Below are 27,558 nucleotides of genomic sequence, written 5' to 3'. Positions count from 1 at the left end.
CAGTCCTAACTTTTATGCATTACTCGCCACTGCCGTCGATTCGTCAGCTTCCCTTTGCGCTTTTGTCCCAGGACCTGCTAGTTTTTTTGTTTAATGTCCACCCTGCCCTTGGCCTTTTGCATTGACTAGGGACCATCTCCTTTTGAACCCAAAGCAAATCGCACGCACGTGTCTACCTGACTAACAAATCCCCTCATGACATCCCTCAACCGCAGCCACCCATCTACTCCAAACCCTAGTCGGGCGACGAGGCCGGCGCGACGAGAATGGCATGTGGTGCTAGGGCTTGATGGCTAGGGCATGGCGTTGAGGCACATGAAGGATCGGCAGCTCGAGCGCACAACACTGGGGTTCGGCAGGTAGGGTGCATGGAGGCTCAGAGGGTGGGGTGTGTGGATGCGTGCGGAGGTGTTTATTCAGGGTCATAGCGTTATGGCTCAGCGAGGTAAGCCCTGGTGCGGTGGTGCTAGGGCTTGGAAAAGGAAGGTAGGGGCTAGATGTGGTTGGGCTCAGGCACGACCATGAAGAGGATGATGGGATCAGTTCCAAACCCTCAGCGTGCTTGGCTCCCCGAAGGGTAAGTGCACCCGTCTCTCCCTCACCTGCGCACATTGCTCCAATAACAAGCCCTTCTCTTCATTGTTTTGTTGCATATGATTTTGCAGTATGGATTCTAATTCTACCTACTTACTAGAAATCAAACTTGTTATCAACCAATAGGCTAGGGTAGAGTTCAGTTGTTTTAGTTTCACAAAAGTTTTAGATTCTGACACAAAAAATTTCATGGACTTCATTAAATCAATCATAGAGAAGTTTCAGCCAGATTATTAGGAAGTTTTCATTATTCAGTACAATATGCTACTTTGAAAGCCTTTCCACAAGTTAAAACAAACCAAGATCTATGATCAATGTTTGACAAATATGCTAAAAGAAAGGAGGTGACCATGTTCATTTCATACTATGATCCCTCATGACTAGCTCCACTTATCATAGAGTGGCCCATTTCACCACCTAAAAAGGGTCATAGTGATGGTCATGATGTCCCATCCCAGCAACAAGATGAGGATAATTACCTAGTAAACCCATTACCAGATAGTGAGCATGTGGGTGTTGATGAGGAGTGTGTGTACTTAGGCAAGAAACCTTCAAATGCTATACAGGTTGCTACTATACCTGACAAGGGCAATGTTCCAATGGAGTGTTCTGATTCTGGGTCTGAGTATGAGGAGGATTATGATTGTGGTTCTAAGTCAGAGTCTGAGGAAGAGGTTGAGGAGGATTTGGTAGGAAAAGACTCTTTGCCAGATGATATAGCAAATGTTGATTATGATAAAGATGACCCACCAATGACAGTAGGTAGCATATATCCTAATATTGAAGAATTTAAGTTGGCATTAGCTTAGGATGTAGTGAACATTGAGTTCGAATATAACTCTGAAAAGAGTGAACCAGGGAGGTACATGGACTATGTTCAACGAAACTTGAAGATAATTGTCCCTGGAGAATACATGCTTCTACAACAGATGAGAAATTCACTATCAAGGTAATGGCATGCTTCACTTCTTCATATTTTTCTTAATTGTGGTTCACTTCTTTACACTTATAATTGTTCTGTTTCACTTATGAAGGTGAAGAAGAACCCTTCGGGCCATGAATGCACTAGCACAAGAAGAACTAAAAAGGTGAAGAATGCAACCAAATATTGGGTCTGTCAGATGGTGAAAGACTGGCTCATCGAAGATGCAACTGTAGGGGGCAAGGGAACTACAAAGGAGGATTAAAGACAAACAAAAGGTGAAGATTCACTACAAAAGAGTCTACATGGGTAAGCAACTAGCACTGAATCAACTATATGGTGATTGGGATAGTAGTTTTGACAATCTGTATAGGTTTAAGGTAGAAATTGAGAGGTCATCTTATGGTAGCTTTGTAGTCATTGATCATCGCACCATAAGTGACAAGATCAGATTTTGGAGATTGTTCTTTGCTTTCAAACCATGCATAGAAGGATTCATTAGTGGCTACAGGCCATATTTGGCAATAGATAGCACATTCTTGACATGCATGTTTAAGGGTCAGTTGGCTATTGTTGTTGCTGTTGATGGGCATAACTGGATGTATCCAGTTGCTTTTGGTGTGATGAATTCTGAAACTAATGATAATTGGATCTGGTTCATGCAAAGGCTTAGGGAGGCCATAGGATTGCCACATGGCTTTGCCATATGAACAGATGCTTGACAAGTAGTGATGGCAGGAGTCAAAGAAGTGTTCCCAAATATAGAGCATAGGGAAAGCATGCACCACTTGGTTCAAAACTTCAAGAAGTTCCATGGAAATGTGTTTGATGGCCATCTTTGGGCAGAAGCTTACTCGTGGCGTTCACATTTCTTTGAGAAACATTGGGCTTCAATGAAGGAGGCAAAACTAGTTGCAATGGATTATCTAAGGAAGTGTCACACTAGACTCTGGACTAGAAGTCAGTTCTCAACCCTTTTCAAGGTGGACTATGTTCCAACAATTGGCGATGAGCTTTAACAGATGGATAAAACACTACAAGAGCTTGAACTTGGATGACTTCATGGACAAGATCACACAACTACTTATGATCAAGTGGGAACAAAGGAGAAAAGTTACCAGGAAGCTTGAAGGTTTGATTCTACCACATATAGTTAACAGGTTGAAGGAAAGGAGCAAGGACTTAGACTTGGAAGTCATGAAATTATCAAATGAAGTTGATGAAATTTCTGTAATGGGAGGCAGTGGATTCAGATTTGTGGTGAAGTTACATGAAAAGACATGTTCTTGTAGAGAATGGCAAGTTTCAGGTGTCCCTTATGTCCATGTTATAACATTCATCACCTCCCTTGACAATGCGCCTCTAGAGAACTATGTGGACCTATTTTATTCTATAGAGAAGTTTCAAGCTGCATATGCTCAACTAATCCCTGCTTTGCCAGAGAAGCCCGAGTAGCCTAAATCTTGCCATAGATTCTTCATGCATCCACCTCTTTTGAAAGGCACAACTAGAAGGAGAAAGAACAAGAGGCTCAGAGGCTGTACTGAGATCAAGGGTAGCACAACAAGGAAGAAAGGGCAGCACCAATGCCCTATTTGTAAAGACTAGGGGCATCACTGGCACAATTGCAAGGAAGGTGACCCATAGGACATTGCAGCTATGATGGCTGTAAGATAATACATTGTACATGTTTGGTTCTTTACATTTTTTTTATATTTTTACATGTTTACTTCTTTACATGTTACAATTAAACCTTCATTCATGTAGAGGACCACCAAAGAAACGTAAGAGGGTCATTAAAAGCACCTCTATGACTTTTCCACCAAGGTTAACGCTTCCATATGCCCTTATGTTTGTATCACACCTACTTTAGATTCTAAATATCTTGCTTTTTGACCATAGCCAAAATATTGAACCTTCTACTAAGAAAAAAAGTAAAGTTGATGCATCAGATTTGGAAGATCAATTTGGTAAATGATTAACACATGTTGCGTACAAGATGTGATTTTTAGTATGCTGAAATGCTTCATTTGTTGTATAATTATCAAATGCTTCATGGTTCAAATCAACATGAGGATCTTTCCATTAAGTACCTAGTGCCAATTTCAGGTAATTGTGAGGAACGGTGATGTCCTAAGAGGGGGGTGAATTAGGACACTTAGAAACTATTTGTCTCCAAAAACTTCACAAGATAAATCTATCTCAAATTCTATCTAAATGTGCTCTAGGTTTATCTAGTGTGTCTACTCTACCTCTTAAGAGGATTGCAACCTACTCTAGCAAGGTAAATTGCAAGTAAGTAAATGTGGCAACGTAAATAAGGTAGAGAGACAAACTCGGCATAAAAGATTTCTATCCTGTGGTATCGGTAGCATGAATGCTACCCCTAGTCAATGTTGGAGCTCCACAAAGGATATGCTTCCTGTCGGCGTCCGGTCATGGCTATTGAGCCACCAAGACACAAAGACAAGGTCTTGATCCGGATGAGCCACCAAGTTACCAAGGTAAGATCTCACCACTAGCCTCTCTTCTGGTCACTTGCCGTCATTATCACTTTAGAGCTTGAGCCACCAAGGCAAGGGTCTCCCGTCCCCATATACGTATCTTGTCGCCGCTCCACACCAAGTCGGAGGGTCAACAATCTTGAGCCACCAAGGCCCAACATGTCGGCGAGTCACTAAGAATCTAATGCATCAATGCACCACTTGGTACAAGCTAGGATCACTCCTTAATCCCTTCTTCAAGCTGCAGCACCTAGCTACAACTCACTCTAGGCCTATAAGCACTAAACACTCTAATCTTGTGCTTAATCGCCTTGGATGATCAATTTAAGCACTTTGGCTTGGATGTCTTCTCAAGTGTGTATGAGCTTCCTCTAGACTCCAGTAACATGTCACACCTTCAAATGATTGAGTGGAGATGTATTTATAGCATCAAACCTACCAACTAGCTGTTTTTCCAGTGGCTAAGAAAAACTGTCAACACCAGATGATCCGATAAGAACAGTAATACTAACACCGGATCATCCGGTGAGTACAAACTCAGAATCTAGCCGTTAGAACTCCACTCATAGCCTCTATGAACACTGGACACTCCGGTGTGCCTTGAAATCCATCACCGGACCTTCCGGTGAGTTATCTTGAGCTAGACCGCGTCACTTCTTATCTGAAAGAAATGCTCTGGTGCATTGATATTTAGAGCACCGGACCTTCCAGTGGGTTATTCTTCATTCTTCAACACTTGCAGTCGCATCTGCAAGAAATGCTCCGATGCTATACTCTGGTGTGCACAAACCAAGCACCATACCATTCGATTGGTTGATCTTCAGTCTTCTGCATTTGCATTCTTCTCTGCAAGAAATACTCCAGTGCTATCCAGTGCAGATCACCAGACTATCCGGTGAGGTCATCAAGCTTCTCCTCTTTGTCAAAAATACGCCGGTGAGTTCAACACACAGAGCACCGGACTATCTGATGAGACTATCAGCCTTTGTGCACAATGCTGTGGTGAGTGCAAACTTCTCTGCACTGAACTATACAATGAGATCAATTCTCCTAGGATTTCTCCAATTCAATCAAACTTTGTCCCGACTATGATGACTTCTTGATGTACTGCATCCATGAGACCTACTAACATATATTCTTGAAAAACATGTTAGTTCCAATAACTATATTGTCATTAATCACAAAAATCACAATCATAGCCTAATAGGACCATTTTCGTTGCAGTAATGAAACACAAGCTATTGTTGCTGCTTCTGCTCCCAAGGCTAGAAAGAAGAAAAAGGCCGATGAGAAGGAAAATGCTAAAGGGAAGGAGCGGCCTAAAGGGAAGGAAAAGAAGGTGAATCCTGAGGTGCAGCGTGATAACCCTGCAATGGCCACAAGAAGAAAAAACCAAAAACAACTAGCCCTGCAATGGCCACTAGAAGCAAAAGAAGGCTCAGTTTATGAACCTGATGCAATGTGTGATGTCAGCTCCTTTTGCTTGGTCTCCATAAACCAATTAAAAAGAACATGTTGTAATGCGTGATGTGAGCTCCATTTTGCTTGTTCTCCATAGAACCTGATGCAATGTGTACGTAATATGGTAGCTCCTTTTGCTTGTTGTCCATGAACAACCGATGTACATGATGTAATATGTAGGTGACATGCTCATGTTTATTTAGCCTTGTGTCTGTGAACCTTATCGTTGATATATATGGCCATGTTTATTTACCTTTTGTTCATGGCCCTTGTTGATGCAATATATGCAGGATTATTGATGGATTTCTCATGTGTATGGATCGTTTATGTGCCCAATTGTGTCACCATGCTATGCATCTGCATTGTTGTGTCTAGAAGTGGAATGAAAGGAAACTAGGCAAAATTTCAGGACTAGGGCAAATATGTCTTTTCTCATACCATTTAACGCCGTTTAGTCATGGAATTTACAGCAGTGACGAGAAAGGCATAAAAGTTAGGATTGATGCTAAATAAGGAAGAGCAAGTTTTTCAATGGCAATGAGGGAACAGGAACTTTTTTCGACGGTGAATAAGGAATTTCCCCTTTATTATATGGATACATCAGTGAAATTTGGTGGGTTATGTTGTTTTAGGAGAATCTGGTGGGTTAAGTAGAACAAGAGTTTTTTATTTTTATATTTTCTAAACAAAATAATTATAAAAATATACCTCGGATGAGAAGAATTGCGGGACTAGGCACCTACCGCCTAGCCCTTTGAGAGGGCGGTAAGCCACCCGAGGGTGCCACCATGGCGTTGGAGGTGCCACGGTGGCGAGTATGTAGGTCTTACCATCCTCTGAGGGGGCGGGTAGTGCTACCGCCCCCTCCTTCACTATAAAAAGGTGGAAATTCAGCCTAAATGATTATTTAAATCTAGAAAAAAAAAAAGAGAAGTGAAGGAGCATAGAGGGAGGTAGCGCGGCGAAGCCTTACTATTTTGGACATGCGGAGATCTTGGATCTTAGTTTTCGGTAATTATTCTAGACTTTTATTTTTATTAGTAATTAAAAAACCACTAGATCTAGGGTTTAGTAACATAATAATAGTTACATTATATGAGATCTAGGGTTTAGCACGGTAATCAGAAAATAAGGTTTTTCTATCTTTCGTAGTATATTGTAAAGATATATTTCAACATGGTAGGATAGCCATCAGATGCATAGCTGTATTTAGAGTACGGTAATTTAAATAATCTAGACTTCATAAAATAGTGATGTATGTAATAATTATAGATAATTAGAAATTTAATTAAGTAGATGGGAGTTTAACTAGTTGAAAGTGGTTAGTTTTCTTAGGAGCAATATTGATTGTAGTAAACTAAATGTATTGTTAGGTGATCATCTGTCCAGGTGATTTTGTTAGTGTTTTGATAATCAGAAGTATATGGTTTCGGTGTTAATGACGGGACTTCGACAAACTAAGTGGATTCAAAATGATATGGAGGAATCCTAGGTGGGTCCAAAGGTGAAGCGATGCAGTAAGTGCGACGAAACTAGGCATGCATACAAGAACTATCTAACAAATGCAAATGATATGGATGAATCTGAGGTGGGTCCAAGGGTGAAGCGATGCAATAAGTGCGATGAAACTAGGCACCCATACAAGAACTGTCTGAGAAATGCACCTGATGTGTAGATGGGGTCACGACAACGGTCAATCGTGAATGTGTTATATTGTGAGGTTTCCGCCTAACCTATGTGTGTTGTATTCCGGGATTGTGTACCTATATGTTATAATATGTTCATGTAACTGTGTATACCTATATGTTATAAGTTGTTCATATGACATCGTGTACAAGTATGTTATAATCTTTTCATGTAATTGTGTGTGCCTATATGTTATATGTTGTTTATGTAACTGTGTGTATATGTATTCTACAAACTGTTTATATTTGTTTTGAATGCAGATATGGCGCACCCACCGACCCCCAAGCTTCTTGACCCTGCAGTGGACAAGAAGCATTATCGCTTCTTGTCCATCGTTCACCAGACCAATTTAGGAGTTTTCCAACAACGTGGGCCCAGAGATCTACTTACGATCGACGATCGTTTACCAGTATGTCGATAGTTACCTGCGTATAATTCTAATTATTTATTTGTTGCATGTTCAGCTGAGCCTCCGTTGTTCTGGTGGTGACGTATCGGGCCTTGTATGATGCATGCACGAAGAAGGAGATACTAGCCATATTTGCTAGGTGCCCACTCTTACTGTAGTTGTGGTCCTACGAACGATTCAAGATCAGCCGACCCGTTGTGGACCAGTCCCTGTACCCTGAGGAATGGTACGGGGAACCCGAGGAGGATGGACCCACCATGGTCTCGATGTGGCGTCGACGTCAAGTATGTGGGGAACATAACTATGCTTTACTTGCCTAATATTTTTAGCCAGGCTTCGTACTATTTTTCTCCACAACTGAACTAAATGCACGAGCAGGCCCACATCACATACAAGCTTTTTAGGTCATAGCTCGATTGTTTGGGTCCACATGACATGGTCTGGACCCCCTACAACCACTCGAAGATGCATGAGTGTGCACATTTCGGTCTATCTCTTTTGTGTAGCCACAACAAGGACTACCGGCTTATGAAGAAGCTGCTCGTCTTTGACATTTACGTCGAGGAGTACTCACCCCACCATGTGATGAGGCAGTTTGGACGCTTCCAGGCGTTCCCTATCTTCAACGTTCGCACCGTTCAGCCCCACGTTCATAGGTAATTAAAATCAAATATTTAATACATAGCATTTGTATCATGTATAGTCTATCTAATGTGGGTGACCTGTAGTTATTCACGTAAGAGGCAACAGGGTGGCACCCTCTGGGCAGATTGTTTGGCACCATATATCTTGACGTGGGACCATGCCCTTGAGGATGTAGTCAAGGAGCCTCATCCTTTCTCTGACCCGGTCTACCAGGAGTACCTGAGGTGGTATGCCCCGCGCACACATACACGGGTCATCTACACCCCAGATATTGTCCGACCTTGGCTTTAACTGCGGAAGCCTACTCGGGCCATTAGAACGAGGACGTTACATTATCGGTATGTTTAAGTAACTTATCATTTTTGTTAACATATAATCCCATATAAACTGCTATAAACTGAAAATCTTGTTTCACGTTTGTTTCAACAGTCCGATATCTTATACGATATCCATAGGAACACAGCTGGAGCCATGGGATGCCTCAGGCAAGGGATGCAGCTTACTGTGGCGGATGTAGCAGGATTTGTCAAGCAGGATTTCGACAAGATCATGCGGGCCCTGAAGCTTATCTCATGCCGATCCATCGCAGATATCGTCGGTGCCCCTTCCAGGTCCAGTGGGGTCAACATAGAGTCATCCAGAAGTTCTGATGTGCAACAACCTTCACAGGGACTAGCATCGACATCGCCACCACGAGTGATTATGCATGGACGACAGCGGCAACATCGCAGCCGTCATACCCGAGTCAGGAGGATGAGTCTGGGTCAGACCCCACGTTCGATATCGTGAGGGACTTCTTCAGGGGCACCCCATAATACACCATCATCATAGGGTCATAGTTTCCCGGTGCTCCACTATCGATGCAGTTAACCCAGGAGGAGGCCTCAATGCCTACGATCGCTACGAGGCCTACTAGGCAAGTTGTTCCACCAAACAACCTGACCTACTCTAGGGGCATTGTGAGGGCGAACCAGCGGCAGCGGCGATGGGACCATGATGGTGGGAACAGCCGACGATAGCGGGGGGAGACAGTAGTAGGATTTTATCTTTACTTTTGTAACTTAGATGTTTGTTTCATGATGCATCCTTGATTCGCAAAATAGTCATCTGCTCTTCAATTCGTATATGTCTACTTTCTATGTATTACATGCTTAGAAGTTACTACTTACCATGTCATTAATGCATTTCTTAATCCCATGTGATCGCACGCTTCCACCTTTTTAGGGAGATGCGACCCTCGTTGTCAGCTTTTTAGACTGACAAAACTGCTCGCTGCCACCTTTTCAGAGTGATGTGACCACACGCTGCCAACTACTTAGAGTCCAGTGACTAGTCGCTGCAGGAAGGCATCCAATTCATGCACTCTCTCCAAATTACATAACTATACTTGGTTCATACACCACCGATCCCTGTTTATAAAATGGGAGGCCGAGGCAACGAGAAGGTCATGACATTGCAGTTTTCTAAAACACCACTACCATCGGATACCCTATACCACACCATGGCTGGCTCCTCAAGTAAACATTTCTCGTGGGCATCCAAATCCTCAATGATAGCCCTACATACTATGAAGGAGACCCATGCAAAAGGTGACAATGTGTTCAAGGAGAAGAACCTAAACAAAGTGTTGTCGAAATGGCAGACCATGACATGTTGTCCCTATTTCACCACAGAGGAATGGAGGAGAATGGTAAGCTTTGTGACCTCCATGGACCTAAAGACACACTTGTTAGAGTGTCATCAGAGATATATTAGGGTGTGCGAACTAGACGATATAGCAAAGTATTTTAGCAAGAGAGCACACACCATATTTATGCACCCTCAGCAGTACGAGGAGCACATTAAGTACATTCATCGTTATTACATGTCCCCATTATTTTTTGGTTGCACTTCTAAGACACGTTTATATTTTTGTATGCTCTTTTTATATACTAGGTGTTCCCTCATGATGAAGAGTTGCTGAAAAAACCCATCGAGAACTTTATTCTTTTGCATCTGGTCTTCGGCGATGGCTGCCTACCCGGACATAACTGGAGATGCAAATGTGGTTGTTCGAGACCTCCACGCCTTTGTGAAAGAGGCGGTGATTCTAGCCGTCATGAAAGAAGTGGTCGTTTGACAACCACCACAAGAGGATGTGCTTCTACCACTTCTGCCACAACCAAATGGGTTGGTTCTGATGATGATGACTTCATGCCAACTCCTTAGAGAACTCCATGCCATTGTGAATTCTCTGACGATGGGGCAGATGACTGGGATCCTAATTTTATTTTATTTTTGTATACACTGGCACCACATAGACCAAAACCCCCAGAATACGATTACCAATGGATGGATCGGGAGATAAGACATAGACAATTTCAAGGGTCATTTCGTCTGTAATATTTATGCTACTAATTGTTGAACTTTCTGAATTCAAGGTGCTTTTATCATTTTTAAACTATTACATAAGGCGTATATGTATCTTAAATGTAGCCTACATGAGATTAGTAATGCTTAAATTCTATGTACCCATCTCATATACACATATATTCAATGTGGTTTAATCATTTCACTTACATGTATTTATTCTATCTTCAAATATTTTCTGGGATTTATTTGTATTTTTATCTTATATAATTTTTAGGATTTTACAAAAAAAAAGTATAACCTGAGCCTGGCTACCCGCCCCCAGAGAGGGTGGCAAGGCTAACTGCCTCCTTAGAGGGTTGTAAGGCCTACAGGTCTGCCACCGTGGCGCCAGGGGTGCCACCGTGGCACCCCTGGGTTGCTTACCGCCCTTTCAAAGGGCTGCAACCCACAAATGTTCTCGTCCAGGGTATAAAAAAGCTTAGTAGAACAACATTTCATGATTGCGGTGCCTAGCCCAACCAATGCAAAAACTTGCAGCCTAGCTCCAGTTCCAATCAAGCAAGGAAAAAGTCCATTTTGTCTCCCTCAACTATTGCCCGAGTCTATTTTTGCCCCTTAATCGCAAAACTAGATATTGTTGCTCCCTCAACTATCTAAACCGGATTTTTTTCCTCCCCGTGTGGTTTTGAACCCGATTTTGTCCTATGTGGCTCACATGTGGCAGTGGCCGCCCACATGTCAGATGACACGTGACATGAGTTATTGTACATGTAGACATTTTAGACACTGAATTGAAAAAAATGACACAATCTCGTGTCAGATAGCGGTGCAGCCGCATCGTCATCGGCGGGGAGGGGAGCATCGGTGCTCGGCCACGAATCCCTTGTGACCATCATGCCTGCTGACCTCCTAGTCGCGGTCGACTGTGGCGGCATCCAGGGCCACGCCCTCTTCTTCGATGCCCTTGTGCAGCTCATCTCGTTGCGCTTCTACTTCCAGGCCACCGACGAGGACCGCCCCTGGTACCAAGGCCTCTCCAAGTTCGCCAAGGCGCCCATGAAGTCCTAATCCCATGCCAACCTCAAGGTCACACGCCACGCATGCCTCGAGGGCAGACAGCTGGGGGGGGGGGCTCACGGGTACCGAATCCATGGCGAGGTCGAGGAGACTATAGTAATTCGCCGCCTCTAGTGAGCTTCTCCTCCCTTCTTCCACTCCAGTAGCATCAGCAAGCTCTCCTCTCACTCACATGACTCTCACGTCAGCTCAAGACCCTTGGGAAGGCACTTAGCATCTAGCTCTGCCATTGTCGTCGCCACCCGAGCTCCACCTCACCATCGCTAGCTCAACTCTGACCACCCCAGAGCCCCCAGATCCCCCAGAGAGCACACTGAGCATCCTCAATGTATTCTCTAGCTTTCCCAGCCCTCTTGTTCCCCTCTCCGAGTCCCCACCAGTCTGACACCGTGTACAACGCCTTTGTTGCCCATCTTTTCTGTCTCCAGCCATTAGCAGAGCCACACCCCCGGACAGCTTCCCCACACCTCATTAAAGCTCCGCGACAGCACCAAGTTCAGGAACAACGGCTCCAAACACATTCTCATGGAGAACCATGGCCACCTCCAACTCCAATGAGCTTGTCCCTCCACTCCGATCACCGCCCATGAAGATGGAGCCACGATGGAGATGAGGATGAGGTGCCCATCGCTCCCATGATGGAGACGAGGACGAGGTACCGTACCACATGTCGTCACCACCTGCCCACCGGAGCACTTGCCAGAGCCGTCCCCCGGGGAGCCACTCGTGGTGGATGTGTACTTGACCTCGTCAGATGGTGGGGGACCGGAGGAGGTGGTGGAGCGATGGACCATGGCGTTCGAGCCCTGGCCCTCGCTGTCGTATGAGGAGCTCAACATCGAGGGGGAGCTCCACGCGGAATAGAGCTCGGTGAGGAACATCAATGCAACACCTGCACACTTGCCGTTGGGGTCATCACTGGTGTGGAGAGGTCGACGGCGAAGGGCATGCTCATCGTGGACAGGAGCTCAGCTTGTTGGGGGATCAGGAGTGGAGGGGAGCTCGGCATGGAGGGAGACCTCACCACGAAGGGGAGCTCAGAGCTGAGGGCAGGCTCACCGCGGATGGGAGCTCGGTGTGGAGGGCGACCTCAACCTAGATGGGATCTCAGCGCAGAGGGTGAGCTCGCTGTGAATAGTATCTCACAGGCGAGGATCTCGGCGTCAAGGGGCAGTGGCGTAGCCACATTGTGGGAGGTGGGTGCACAGGTAGCTCCTTCCATCCAAAATTGCTACCAAATATAGTTATGATGAATAGTAAATGAACAGTAAATTTGGTTGGTCCTGTCAAGGGGGAGCTCCACGCGGAATGGAGCTCGATGAGGAGCACCCGCACACTCGTCGTCATCCCCTAACCTTTTGTAGTTTTGTTGCTGGAGCAAAGGGAAAGAGGAATATGGAAGGTGATGAGTATGTTTTCTGCGTGAACGTTTTGTTAGCAAAATTAAAACGTTTGGATGCCACATTAGTGTCACCTAGGATAAAACCAGGTTCAAAATCACATGGAGAGAAAAAAATCTGATTTAGATAGTTAAAAGAGCAACAATATTTGATTTTACGGTTAAAAAAAATGAACTCGAGTAATAATTGAACAAGGCAAAATGAGCTTTTTCCATCAGGCAATCATCATACCATCCGCATCTCGAGCCACGAACGCTCAAGTCGCCAAAGCCGAGTCGGAGCCAAGGCCCATCCCCCTGCCTCCGTCTTTCGCGGCGCTTCCAGCCCACGACCCCAGCCGCGTCTATAATAGCACGACCCTGTGCTGTGTGCACCCGCACCACGGCTGACGGACGAGTCATTGCGCCGCGCAGCAATCCCTAGGCCGCGTCGCTTGCCTCGTAAGCACAGGAGCTTCCCCGCGCCGGCCACAGCAGCTGCAACACAGGCAAGCCTGACTCAGATCTGCGCTGCCGCTCGAGTTGTGCCCGGGAGGAGGCTGACGGGACGAGATGTTGCCCAACCCGGACTACTACTGCTACTCTGACTCTGACTCGGACGACGAGGACGTCGACCGCTACGTGTTCCTCGCGAGGCAGCCCGCGCCGGCGGGCCGTCACGGGGACGCGGTCTCTGAGGATGGAGACGACGGTGGCGATGCGACGGCGGACGATGAAGAATCCGAAGGAGGCCGCGGGAGGAGGAAGAGGCATCTCCGGGAGGTCTTGGACGCCCCACCGTCGCCCAAGAAGGCCCGGCTCGGCCTGATCACGTCGCCGTTGGCGCCGACGCTGCCGAGCGGTTCGGATCAGAGGGCGTCCTCGCGGTGCCGCGTGCGCACCACGAAGTCCGGGAGCGAGGAGGCGCCGGCGCGCTGCGTCGCAGTGGCGCACGAGGAGGGTGCTCTGAAGGGAGGAGAAGCCACGATCAAAACCAAGAAGAAGGTCGTGTGCGGCAAGAGAAGCAGGGGTCCGGGCTGCGAGGAGGATGGTGATCGGAAGTCGCGTCGGGCTCTGATAGCGGCGGCGAAGACGGGCACGTCATCCACAGCAACTTCAGGGCGCTTCCTCTGCAACCTATGCGAGAGAAGCTTCGATAGCCACCAGGCGCTCGGAGGGCATGTCCTCGGCCACCGAAAGAAAGCCAAGATCGCCAATGCCGCAGCAGCAAGTCTCGGCGACGCCGGTGGCAGCGGTAACTGCAAAGAGGAGATTGCCGTGGTTGAAGTGAGCCAGGAGGCTGCCAATGGCGTTGGTCGCGCAGAGAAGAAAGCCATAGTGGCAACGCGCTATGGTGATGCCAATGGCAATGGCAACTGCGATGAGAAAAAGACTGTCCACGAAGTTGCAGAACATAACGAGGACGTCGACAGCGGGGGGCACATCAAGGCCGAGAAGGCGTCCGTCGACGTTGAGAACCACGAGGGTAACCATGGCGATGGCAACAGCGACATGAAAACGGCCGTGTTTGCAGAGAGCCATGAGGGTGTCGAACTGTCGATGGCAACGATCGCAACGAGACGAAGGCCATCGCAGTGTCAAGCCACGGTTTCACCAACGGCAACGAGGAGATGGCAATTGGTGCGGCAAGCCACAACGATGCCGGTAGCAATGGCAACGTCAAGGGTAAGAAAGCCGTCGTTGGAACATGCCACAAGGGTGTCAATGGCAATGGCAACAGCAATGTGTGCAGGACGCCGCACAAGTGCAAGGTGTGTGGCGCAGAGTGCCCCACAGGGCGCGCACTCGGCGGGCACATGAGGAAGCACCAGAAGCGGCCGGCGCACGGGGGAGAAGGGAGACCGGCGAGTCCTGTGACAGACGAGGACTGCCAGACACCTTTGGTTCGGCTGTTTCGGCACCGAGATTTGCTTGCAGAGAGCTGTGGTGATCACGGGGGAACAACCAACGGACATGGTGCGCACGTTCTGACTGAAGCTGATCTGTGATCTGTGAAGCCTGGATCATCTCCAAGAGCCTTCGACTAGTCGAATAGCCCGTGCAATCGTGTGACAAGATTCGAAGATGCAACAGATAGATCATGCTTATACAGCAAAGGTTTCAGAGTCTGGCAACATGGCATACTAATTAGGGATAAACTCAGGCGTGTGAAAATTGCAGAATGTCTTAGTGATACAGATTTGCTTAGCTACAACAAAGGGTTATTTTCATTAAGTTTCTATATTTGCAGCCCCTCTGCTGCTTGCAATGGATGCTTCTATTTGCAGTGTTTTTCAAGATGGTGTATTTTCCTTCTTGGTTACTTACCTCCCAAAGACCATTTTTTTTTTGCCCTGTCTAGCTGTCACCCAGGCAATTCCGGCTTAACTCTCACCCGAATTTTGGGCCATCCGCTCCATTCGATCAACGCCAACCGTTTTCTTCCTCCTCTGACTCGACTCCGCTCCACTCGATCTCACCAGTCGTTGACGCGCTCACCCCCGCCCTGCCCTCTTGCCGTGTCTTCGGTGGCTCCCTACCGCCAGATCCACCTCCGCCGCCCGCTTCCTCGCTAACCCCTCTCGCTTTGACACCCCTTCCGCCGACCCTCCCCACCAGGCGTCCTCCACCACCCGGCCGGCTTCACCCTCGCCGCCTTGCCGCACTGCCCACCAACCGCTTCCTCCGCCAGGCCAACCTCCCTCCCCAACACCTCTTTCTAAGCCCGGGGACCCCGAACCCCCAACCCCGCCCCCGAAACCCTAACCTCTCGGCCTCACCGGAGCTCGTTAGAGAGGGAGTAGATCGGGGCGGATCTCAGCCACTGGAGTTGCAGAATAAGTGCTCGCCGGAGAGGGAGAAAACGAGGTGGAGAGGGAGAATACCAAAATCGAGTGAGAGCTCACCCGGGCAAGTCATAGCAATCCCCTTTTTATTTGTTTGACCCTCCACGATGAAGATTTCGAGAAATGTTATAGCGTTAGAGGTTCTGCAGTTGACTACTTGGGCTTGCTTCGTAATCAACTCACAAATAAACGTAAGATTATCTAAAAAGTGGAAAAAGGAATTTAGATCCCACTATGATGGCCTGCAGTTACAATTGTCATCAAGCCAAATTTGCCCCAAATCAATGTTGACTACCTTTCAACAAACCGGTTTGCTCTTACATTTGTCCAATGATCAGTGTTCGCTAAACACGTGTTTAAATGCTAAACGGCAGGTTTGCATGCAGTTTAGTGCCTAAACGCTGAATTAAACGTTAGACACATTTAGACGGCCACCGACAATCAAAAGCGGTTTAAACAAAGTTATGAAACACGAGCTAAATGCGTTTAAACAGCTACGCACACATCAGACAGCTGTCTCGTCAATGGCGAGCGGCAGCAGGGCATGATTGAGCGAAATTTTAGTTTGGTAAATTAATTTTAGACTGAAATATTAGTCTTACTGATATTTGCCATATTATTTTGTTATCAATTCAAATTATTATGATAATTTTTGGATTGATTGGAGAACACAATAGAAGATTGATTGAAATGATGAAGCTACATTTCAGCCTCTATAAGGTATGCTAGTATGCTACTCACATTCTCACTTGGAAAACATCTAGCACGTAGCTATATTATTGCATAGTTTTGCTGCTACAGTATATAACAGTTAAAACGTTTAAATCATCTAGACGATCGTTTAAATAGTTTAGACACTGCACTGCAGGTGACCGACTATCGAGCATTTAGCGTCTAGGAAAACATTGCCAATGATGACAGTTTGTAATTTTGTATACTTGTAATTCACTTAACAGAATGAACATAACGTTATCATAGTATACTGTACTAGTGAGTAGTGAGTGTACTACCATCATGAAAAACGATCGATCATGGTGAAACAATGGTCGACCAAAGAATGACGTATACAAAAGAATGGCAACCTAAACTAAATGCCAAAGTTCTCTCTCAAAAGAGAAGGGACTAAATGCCAACTTCGCATTTCCACCACTCTAAAAACTGTTAATACACTGAGCTGCACTTAGCCAGGCAACAGCTTCCTAAGTTGCATAAAACACAATATCAGCTTCAAACTGAAGAATCGAGCTTCCAGCAAAACTTCCTCCAGCCATATCATCAATTTATTTAGAAAGGACCTCTTGTTCATCCTTTTAGCATCCAGCAGAGCTTCAGAAGAGACCCGTCCAATGATCATAAATGATTCCAAGGAAGTACCTCCAACCTGTGATAGTTCACAAGTTAATGGGGCCAAAATGATTTAGTTGTTCTTAGCGTTTCAAATCCTAGCTCCAAATATGCTTAAATAGGAGTGAGGATTGAATTGACCCCTGGTATATAATGGGGGAAAACATGTATAAAGATGGGCTATTAGAATTTAGACAAAAATGTATATTGATCCTCTGTAGTCAATTGCTGATTACTGCAAACGCTACTGAAATTTCAAGCACATGTAACAAACCCCCAAGCTCAATCCCATGCTTCCCTTTTTATAGCAGTCATTTTGTAGTATGACCAGAAACTTTCCATTATCAAAAGGTAAGATCCAATACTAGCCAGGACTGAATGACAACAGAAAAAAGTGAAGGGAAAAAGGATTGTAACAATAAATGTAGCATGATATGAGAACCCACACATTTATTCTGGAAAATGAGAACCACATATTTATACACTCACCAGGGCATGATTGACTGCACGTAAACAGTCATTTGTTTTAAGCATCAACAAGATGACTCTTGGTAGTCTCCTCAAGAGCTCCGAGATTTCAGAAAAATATAAGGAGGCATACATCTGTGCTCAAGAAATAGGCAATCAAGTAAGGATGGATCATCATCAAGGACCTCAAGGTACATGACACTATTGACAGGCTTAAAAAAGACGTAAATGATGAATCTGAATCCAATTATCTAATACTAGGATGCATGCTATAGAAAGCAAGCAAGAAAAAAAAACTACATAATATGAAAGAAAAGAATTGAAGAACAAGGTAAATTTCAGTTTGTATATATAAAAAGAAAAGACACTCGATAAAAATTGAGAATCTAAGATTTTAAACCTAGGTTCATGTGGGAAATAGGTTTAGATTCCAAGTAAAACGTAGTGAATATGTATTCCTTTCACCCACTTTAGAGTGAGTCTGGGTTGATGTTGGGTGTTTCAACAGTTTGTTGTCTGTTTTATTTCTGTTGGCAGCGTCAAGAAGATTCAAAGACCTATTAATTTGACTAACAACGAGCAAATCACCACTAGCAATATCAGAATCTTCCTAGCATTGCATGATGGCAACTTCATAGGCCTACAGGTAATGTTGAATGATGTTCATTTGCACCGTTACATTTACTATGGTACCATGGATGGTCATTAGGGACACAAAAAAGTTGTACAACATTCATCACCTGTAGTTCAGAATAATCATTATTTTTCCCATCCAGGACAAGATGATCAGGAGATGAGTCGATCACCCTTTGCCATGGCCTCATCGTGAGAACACCAGCAAAAAGTGCATGAAGATCCTCCCCAGCGCCTAGTTTGACACTGTTCTCCTTAATTGCTTTTGCATCAGCAAAAACAAGAGCCTGCATTGAACATGTCACAGAAAATAATTAGTATCAGCTACCGACTGGTAATTCGCAGAACTACAAAAGAAATTGTAATAGGACTGTCACCTTCCAAAGAGAAGCATAGCTTATCCTAGTAGCATAATCAAGCTCTTTGTAAAGACCGTGATCGAGAAGAATCAATTGCGGCCTTTTCCACCCTAATTTAAGTAAAATTTTGTACGAAGTTAGCCATCATAATGCTTCGGATTACCTATCCAACAAATATAAATGTTGGAACAGAGAAAGATTGTGTTGCCACATCGAAAGAACAATTTTTCCTCATGCAATTATGCAGGGCATGACCATCCTTTAATCCTAGGAGATTTGTATAAACACCGATGTGTAGAATTGCACACCTCACACATTCCAACACATTCAACAGACGAGATGAAGCAACCGAACTTTTTCTTAGAGCAACTCTGCTACCCATCTATGTAATTATGTAATGTTGAAACATCAACATGCACTATTGTAGATCCCAACAATAGAAGAATCATTCAATTTATTGTCGAATTATTATTTTTCGGATAGGTGACCACCTATGCACTTCAGGAAAGCAAAAGGTGAATTAAATGACTCTTTGATTTTGTTTAGGATGATAGAAATAAAGATTCTCACCAAAAGTTTTTCTGCTGTCTTGTGGCATGGGTCGGACCATCATATTGGCAGCATGGGGATCACAATGGACAAAACCATGCTTGAAAATCATCTCAGCAAATGCTTTACTGATCTAGACAACTAAGAAGTGAGTATTTGTAACAAAATCACTGGTATGATTAATCGATTACTCAAATGATTATACTGTGGCAACTTACTAGGTTCGAAACATCAACAGGGTGAATTCCAATTTCTTTAATGCCATGAACATCAGTTACTTCCTTGGCATCCATAAACTCCATAGTGAGAATTCTAGATGTGCTGAGATTCCAATAAACCTTGGGAGCATATATGCTACCCGCAATGTGAGGAGACAACCTTCTAAAGTTTTCCAAACATTTTTCACTGTTTCTTGCCTCATTCAAGAAATCTAATTCCTGAGAATCACAGTAGTTGATTAGTACGAACTCCAGAATTTTTTTTTTATCTATGTTCTTTTGAGTTCAGCACGCCATAAATTGTATTAAATTCAAGTTTCTAAATGAATAGATCCAGCTGGAAAGAAATATTGATTAGCACAAAAATTAATATCAACAAGGCAGCAATCATAGGCATAAATAGACTGAACAATTATGATGAACCATAACAGCATGTTAATGTATTTGGTAACAAACAAAAAGAAAGAATAAAAAGAAATATAGAAATCTAAGAGGTGGTAGCAAGGAAATTATATTGCCAGGCAAGATTAGGAAGGTACCTTAGGGGCACTTTCTCGAACTTCATCAACTAACCACCTACATGGAAACAGGGCAATAATGCAAAATGAGCAATGCCTGGAAAACTGAAAAGTAGCATTGCAATCAAGGATTTACAGTCACATTGACATAATATGAGGTTATGAGCTCAGCACCCAAATGATGCATTGCCTATGAAGAGCTAGAGGTAACTATTCGAACATACAAATGGATATCATGTTGCCTGTCAAGCCACAAAATATAATTGTTTGTCTCGTTTATGCTGAAACTAAATCTTCAAAATATTTCCAGTTATGTACATGCCATTGTTAAAAATTGAAGAAGAAAAAATAAACAAGATAACAAAAGAAAGCTGCTACCATTCACAAGTGGTACCTGTAGTCAAATGTAGGGTAAATATAATGCAGAACATTCACTAACAAATCCACAGTGGCTATATCTACAACACCAGTATTTGTCAGGTGATCGTGCTGAACCTGGAGATCAAGATAATAAGATACAGTGTGAGAAAGAAAACAAGTAGTTAGATTTGACCTCTACAGCCATAATGTGTTCAGGATGGACTGCAATGTTTCTTAAAACTCAACCTTAACAGCAACTTTTCGCCCATCATGCGTTCTGGCAGCATGGACTTGTGCAAGAGAAGCACTTGCAAGTGGGACAGGATCGAATTCTGCAAAAACCTACACACCAGAAGAAAGGAGAGAAGGGAAATTGAGGCTAGAATTGATTCCAAACTAACATGCCGAGCTCTAGCCAGCAAAATTCCATTATTTGACGCTAGCATCAGAACTCGACAAACACAAGATCAATAATACATTATCACTGATTCGCTGTGCACTTCTGCTCCAGCTATTCAGCTACCTTCCTACAGGCAGCTGTATTGCTCAAAACAGTAATGCAAAGAGGATGGCAGGCAAGGCACTAACAGTTTCTGGCGATTCTCTAAGATCCTTGGCGAACACCCCGCGGACCTGCTCGTACGATGAGACCGGGCACCTCTTCAGCATCGATTCCCTCATCGTCTGCACGTACTCCTCCGGCACGACATACTCCTAAAACAAGCAAACAAACGCACCGACACAAACAGCCAAATGTTAACCTCCCCCAGCTGCTTAAAATTACGCTATCTCACAGACAAATCCTTGAACGACCATAGTAAGATCAGAAACAAATCGAACCACACGAATCACTGGAAACAAGGCCAGAGGCACATTCCGTACCAGCTGGGCGATGTGCTGGCCGAGCTTGATGTAGATGCCGCCGTTGCGGAAGCAGAGCTCCTGGAGGCGGTTGGCGGAGCGGAGGTGGGCGTGGTGCTTGGCGGCGAGCCACGCGGGTGTGCCCGGCTCGAGGCCCCAGAGGGACCACGTGTAGTCGACCGCGATGGTGGCGGCCGTGACGGAGTCGCGGAGGAGGCGCGGGGGCAGGTGGGCGCAGACCTTGAGGGTCGCGGCGGGGTCCTCGGAGTTGGCGATGGTGACCGCGCCGGCGCCGGCGCCCAGCGACAGCGCCGCCGTCGCCGCCCGCCGCCACATGGCTCGGTCGCGGCTCCTGTTCCCGGCCGCTTTCTTCCGCCACAAGACGTTCGGAGCGACGCGATGGGTTCGACCTGGAGTCTGTTTGGGCAAGTTGGCTTTGTTACCGACGGGATCCCGTCCGTGTGTTCGCGCGATCCGTCCGTGTTTATACCGACACCACGGTGTCACAACTCGCAAAGTTAATTTGATACGCGACAGTGTGAGGCAGGAGATGGTTCCTCTTAAGTAACGTCGGCCAGAGATGTATCGGAAGCTCAGTCTAACAAATAAAAAACTATATAATATTGTTTCGATTTTTTTATGATATTTTGTTACAATTTATATTTTGCTAAACTATATATATAACTATTTCAGATGTTTAAATTTAATGTTTCAGACGTTATGGAAATATGTTATCATAGTTATTTTCGTATGTTGTAATTTAGAATCTCTTGCATATAGATTCGGATCCGAAAAAATTATCCATTTAAGTTAATTCATATATTTTCGTATCGTCAATATTTCAAATGTTTAAATTTAATATTTCAGATGTTATGAAAATTTATTACCATAGTTATTTTCGTATGTTGCACCTAATTCTACACCACATAGGTTTTTGCCTGAAATGTTGCGTGCAACATGACGGGATATTGCAGTGGAAATTTTTCTCTCAGAATCGGATACATACAACAAGCTATTTTGGTGTATTTTTTTGATGTTGCAAATGTTGACTTCAGATGTTTCAAACGCTATTTTTAGATGTTGCAATGGACTATTAATTGGACCGGACGATGAATCCGACGTCCGTGTGATGTTGCGTGCAACATATCAATATGTTGCGGTAGGAATTTTTCGCTCTCAATCATGCAGCTACGAGGTGGTTCAAGTAGTTTGATCCGACGATATGAAATCGTTCGAAGCTGTGACTCGGATCGGACGTCCAGGGACTAAGGGCATCGTAAGTCAGACGATCTCGTTACTGTGAGGCAAATAGCAACTAGTAAGGTCGAGTTTTGTTTGTTTGAAAAACTTTCAAAATTTTAGAAAATTTTGAAATATTTGAGCTCGGTTAGAATCATATATAGAATTTCAGACAAAATAGTTCTGTGCCTGTAGAAATTGAAAATTTAGGATTTCAAACTGGGCCTGGAGGTCTGGCTTCGCATACTCAAAGACCAGTTTTGGTTAGTGTATGCTTGCTCTTCTCTTCTTCCTTTGTTTTTAGTAAATGTATGCTTATGGGTGAATGTAAGAAATGGGTAATTCTCTTCTCAAAATATTGGATCTATTGTATGATTTTTAAATGTTCTAGCAGTTTAATTTCTAGAAATCTATTGCGTAATATTGAGTTGAGAATATTAAAAACATGTTTGGAATTATAGAAGAAAAAAGTTGATGGATGTAGATTAATTGGCTGAAATCCCTAAAACTCCTAAAGTTGAGTGGAAGTTACTACTCGACAGTTGGCTATTGTGCAACTGTCTGGCAGTTGTCTATGCCCATTGAACGAACAAGCATCCGTTCGGAAGGGGTGTCTCTCAAACAAACATATTTTCACTTGTATATATATTTATAAAAGATCAATAAAGAAGGAGTTCGAATAATTGTTTGTCTACTATTACATTGCAAGCCTATCAAATTTAAATAGTTATCAGACACACATTGCTCTACTCGATCAATAAACAGAGAAGGAGAAGAAGGCGATCATTGAGAGGTGAGAGCCATGGATGATTGGAACTTACTTATGATGCACTTGGCGTCTGCCCTTCTTCGTGTTCTACACCATGCGCGACGTTGTGATCTTCATCACGCCTCGGGTCGTGGTCATCGTCACCACCCTCCCTAGGGCCGCGGTCGTCGCTTCTTCACACACCGTGCTCACCAAGGCCCTCACCCACTCAATCGCCCTCAGGCCAACACGCATGGCGCCGATCCTAGCACCACACCATCCATGGCCCCAACATGCGATGTCGTCAACCTGGACAACATGGGCTACTGCCCGATCCACGGCTTCGCGCCGTTCACGTACGAACCAACCTTGAGCACCGCCACCCCGCTGCCACTGGAGGTCGACATCCACATCGATGTCATCGAGGAGTCATCATCACCACCGCCTCCACCAATCCACCTCGGATCGAGCCGCCTAGGGCGCATCGCCGCTTCGGTGGTGCGCCTTCACTCAAGCACCACAGCAACACCCATCACGACAGCTCTCGACCTGGACACACTGACGACTGGGGGGTCCATGGCCACCAGCCGTGGGTTCCCCCTCTTACTTCGTCATCATGGCCATGGCCTCCGTCAACATCGTCATTGCCTCGGATGGCTTTTCCCCTTCACGCGGTGCAGGCCCCGGTGACATCATCCCCTCTGCGCGAGGGGGCTTCAATGGCCCCCATGGCGGTCGTGTCATCGACACCGCCCTCTACATCGACCTGTCACATCCTCTGTCGCTTCATTACAGCAAACGGTGAATCGACGCCCTAGCCTCCGCCCAGGATCTTGGTCTCCGGCGGTCGTAGGCTTCGCAAGCGGGGGCCCTAACACCGGCAGTGGCACTAGCTACCTCTCCTCCGATGAGGAAGAGTACACCCCATGCTGAAGCAAGGCGATGCGGCAGCACAGCGGGGTGACAGCGAAGGTAGCACAACATAGCGACAGCACGGATGCGAGCGAGTAGCGGTGGCCAGGTAGGGGAAACTCTAACCCTAACTGCTCCATTACCTCTTTTATGACGCCGCACGCGTCCTCCTAACCTGGGTCGGCCGAAAGGCCGCCAAGGCCCAGGCCTAGGTTGCATTGACCCCTTGTTTGTGCCCCCCCCCCCCTATTGAGCCAATGGACCATAGCCTCAACCCAAGTTGACTTGGCCCACGGACCTTGATTTTCTGGGAAATTGCAAATTAGTCCAACTATCAATATTGTTCATTTAAGTACTTATCATGTTTAGGCCCTAAAATTTACTATAATTGCATCATGCATTGTTTATTGTAGTAATTTAACATTTTAGACCATATTTTCTGGAATATTATGGCCCCGTTTGGATAGCTTGTGGCTTTAGAGCTTATGGATGGTTGAGAAAGAGGATGCGGCTGTTGATAAATTTTAGTTGTTGTCTTTTACAATAAACTTTTAACTTCTCAGCATACCAAAAGTCAGAAAAGCTTCTCTCAACCTGCTTCTTAGCTTCTAGGTCATTTCAGCTATATCCGCTTACTCAGCCAGCTAAAAGCCACCATAAGCTGGGGCAAAAAGTCAACCCCTTGGATAGCTCCTATCTTTTTTCACGGGACCTATGTAATGTCAATGTGTTTACTTCCTGCAAATACCTATAACATGCTATTTTGTTTACAACCGTGTTAATTTTACAATTGAGATTATTTTCTTGCAGAATTACATATTAATTCACTTAATTAAGCCCAAAGAGTTCGTGTGGTCAAAAGTGCTTAATTCAAGCAGAATTAAAATGCAAAATAAAATTAAATGATTACCTCAATTAATATTTGTAAAACACGTGGTCATAGAACTATGGAATCTACTACATATTTGCATATTATTTACTATTACTGTGAGATCTATATTTTATCATCTTGACTTAATGACTACCGTCAATGTGTTGTTCCAAATATTCTACTTAGCATAACATAAATTAATAGGAACATATGCATCTACTGACAAATGTCAGATTATACCTTCTACTGCTGTGAGATTTACATCATATTTGATGATTATCTTTAACATGTTAGCTGCATAATTTGAGGTCTACACTATGTACTTTAAGTCTCAACTTGACTTTATAAATTTTACATCATTATTATAACATTACTATAATGATTTTTAATTTATCAATAATAAATTAATCAAATCTAAGGATTAAATCCATGTAGGTCAAGATGATCGACACAGGGTTCGATTCACTTGCACTTGATGGTCACAATTACCCAACATGGGCTATGGACGTCAATGTCAGCCTTATGTCCCGTGAAATTGTAGCGGCAATCAAACCTAACCAGGAGGGAGATCAACCGCTACCAGATCATGTTAAATATGGAGCATTATAGATAATAAGATGTTATATCCATCTGGATCTCAAATTTGAGTATCTGATGGAAGAGAACCTTAGCACTCTATGAATAGCTCTTAAAACCATATATGAATAGTAGAAAGCAGACATTCTACCTGATGCAAGTCATGAATGGACACATCTCCGACTATAGGACTTTAAGTATGTCGAAGATTATAATCATGTTATCTATAAAATATGTTCCAAGTTGCATTTTTACGAAAAAGAACCTACATATACAAAAAAATATAGATAAAACTTTATCTATTATGCTTCCCGCTGATAGGATCTTACAGCAACAGTATCGCGTAAGAAATTACCAAGTGTATTCTAACTTAATTCAGGCTGAAAAGTATGATGAACTCTTACTAAGGAATCATCATCAGCGTCTAATCGACGTTGCTCCTTTACCTGAAGTACATTCTAATGTTCATAATAGCAATAAGTTCAATGATTTCTCTAAGGTAAACACAGACACAAACAGGAAGAAGAAGCCATGTGCACCAGAGCAGAGAAAAGGGATTCCTAAACTCAAATTTGACAAATATAATGTTTGTCGCAAGTGTAGTTGTTACAAGCAAACTACTAAGAAATATCGCACCCTAAGACATTTAATTGATCTATATTTATAATCCGTGGGACGTGACCGACTTGCTTAATGACAAAGATATGAAGCACACTTCAATCTTCAAATTGACACCACCAAAGAAGCTAGTTATTCACAATAAATTTCACAAAAATCAAGTAACAATTAGACTCTTCAGCAACCAAAAGATCTCATGAGCACGTAAAACATGATTGTTGAATTTGCTTCACATGACATTTTTGGAGACCTTATCTAGTCTCCCAATTCCTTAGATACCATGTTATTTGTGTCTATTAGTTATTGTAATAAATAAATTTCTATCTTTATATATTGTATGTCACAATATTGTATCAGCACTTACGATACTAAATAAAGTTTATATGTATTATATATATATATGATAAAGAATTTCATATTAAATTATTTATTTCTATATATAGATTTTTACGAGAGTCAATCCGATGGAGGAGAAAATGTGTCTTGTGGACTGTTGCACCACAAATTCCATACTTAGTGAAACAAAATATTTTCATACTCTTACTAAGAGACAAGAAATTATTTTGACAATCGATGGACACGATGCAGTGATTGTTGGTTTCGGTCATGCCATAATTACTCTCCCTATGGGTACTCAAGTTATAATCGATGATACTCTATGTATCCCGATTCAATTCGTACCTTACTAAGTTATAAAGATATCGGTCCGAATGTTTTCTATATTGAAACTCATGATGACAGAGGAATTTCTCCTCTTAACGACAAACAACGATTATGACAAACAAGTAAATGAAAAAAAATCATCTTTATCGTCAGGATTGTATTACACATATATCAAACACGTAGCAAATGTTGCGTACAAGATAATTTTTCATAATGTCAATGCATTTCAAACTTGGCATGATCGCCTTAGTCATCATAGTATAGGGATGATACAGAAAATTATTAGTAATTTCATTGGTAATGATTTAAGTGAAGCTAAATTTTCACAATCTTTGAATTTTATGTTCGCTGCAAGTACCATAGGAAAGTTAATTTTAAGGCTCTCTTACCTTAAAATTCAGGCAGAATCACTTAAATTCCTTGAACGTATTCAAAGTGATATATGTGGTCCTATCCAACCACTTTCTGGACCATTCAGGTATTTCATAGTTTTAACAGATGCATCTACACGATGATCTCACGTGTGTCTCTTGTCCATACAAAATCATGCTTTTGTCAAGATAATAGCTCAAATTATTAAATTACGAGCACATTATCATGAACATCAAAGTCAATCAATTCGAATAGACAATGCTGCAGAATTCACTTCACGTGCCTTCAATGACTATTATACGACCATATGAATTCAAGTTCAACATTATGTCTCATATGTTCATACTCAAAATAGCTTGGCAGAGTCTCTTATCA

General features: G+C 43.8%; 1 protein-coding gene across 1 annotated transcript; it reads right to left on the bottom strand.

Annotated features, from left to right (window-relative positions):
- Positions 1–16,789: 16,789 nt before the first annotated feature.
- On the bottom strand, positions 16,790–21,655 carry LOC133915667 (putative ABC1 protein At2g40090). The gene is made up of 11 exons (XM_062358908.1): positions 21,206–21,655; positions 20,912–21,037; positions 20,570–20,665; positions 20,358–20,458; positions 19,985–20,021; positions 19,446–19,664; positions 19,249–19,360; positions 18,697–18,788; positions 18,427–18,606; positions 17,708–17,821; positions 16,790–17,255 (listed from the first exon to the last, which is right to left on the bottom strand). The coding sequence occupies exons 1-11, from the start codon at positions 21,518–21,520 to the stop codon at positions 17,055–17,057; spliced, it is 1,593 nt and encodes a 530-aa protein (XP_062214892.1). The 5' UTR covers positions 21,521–21,655; the 3' UTR covers positions 16,790–17,054.
- Between the last annotated feature and the right edge of the window lie 5,903 nt (positions 21,656–27,558).

This window comes from Phragmites australis, chromosome 4 (assembly GCF_958298935.1).
Source record: "Phragmites australis chromosome 4, lpPhrAust1.1, whole genome shotgun sequence".
Classification (NCBI taxonomy): Eukaryota; Viridiplantae; Streptophyta; class Magnoliopsida; order Poales; family Poaceae; genus Phragmites; species Phragmites australis.
Note: the sequence above shows the minus strand (reverse complement) of the source record. Positions and strands in the feature narration are given on the sequence as shown.

Coding starts and splice junctions, on each gene's coding strand:
- LOC133915667 (XM_062358908.1), bottom strand. CDS start 21,520: ATGTGGCGGCGGGCGGCGACGGCGGCGCTGTCGCTGGGCGCCGGCGCC. Junction 18,607..18,696: donor GCTATGCTTCTCTTTGGAAG/GTGACAGTCCTA, acceptor TGTTCAATGCAG/GCTCTTGTTTTTGCTGATGC. Junction 17,256..17,707: donor GTGCAGTCAATCATGCCCTG/GTGAGTGTATAA, acceptor GAACTATCACAG/GTTGGAGGTACTTCCTTGGA.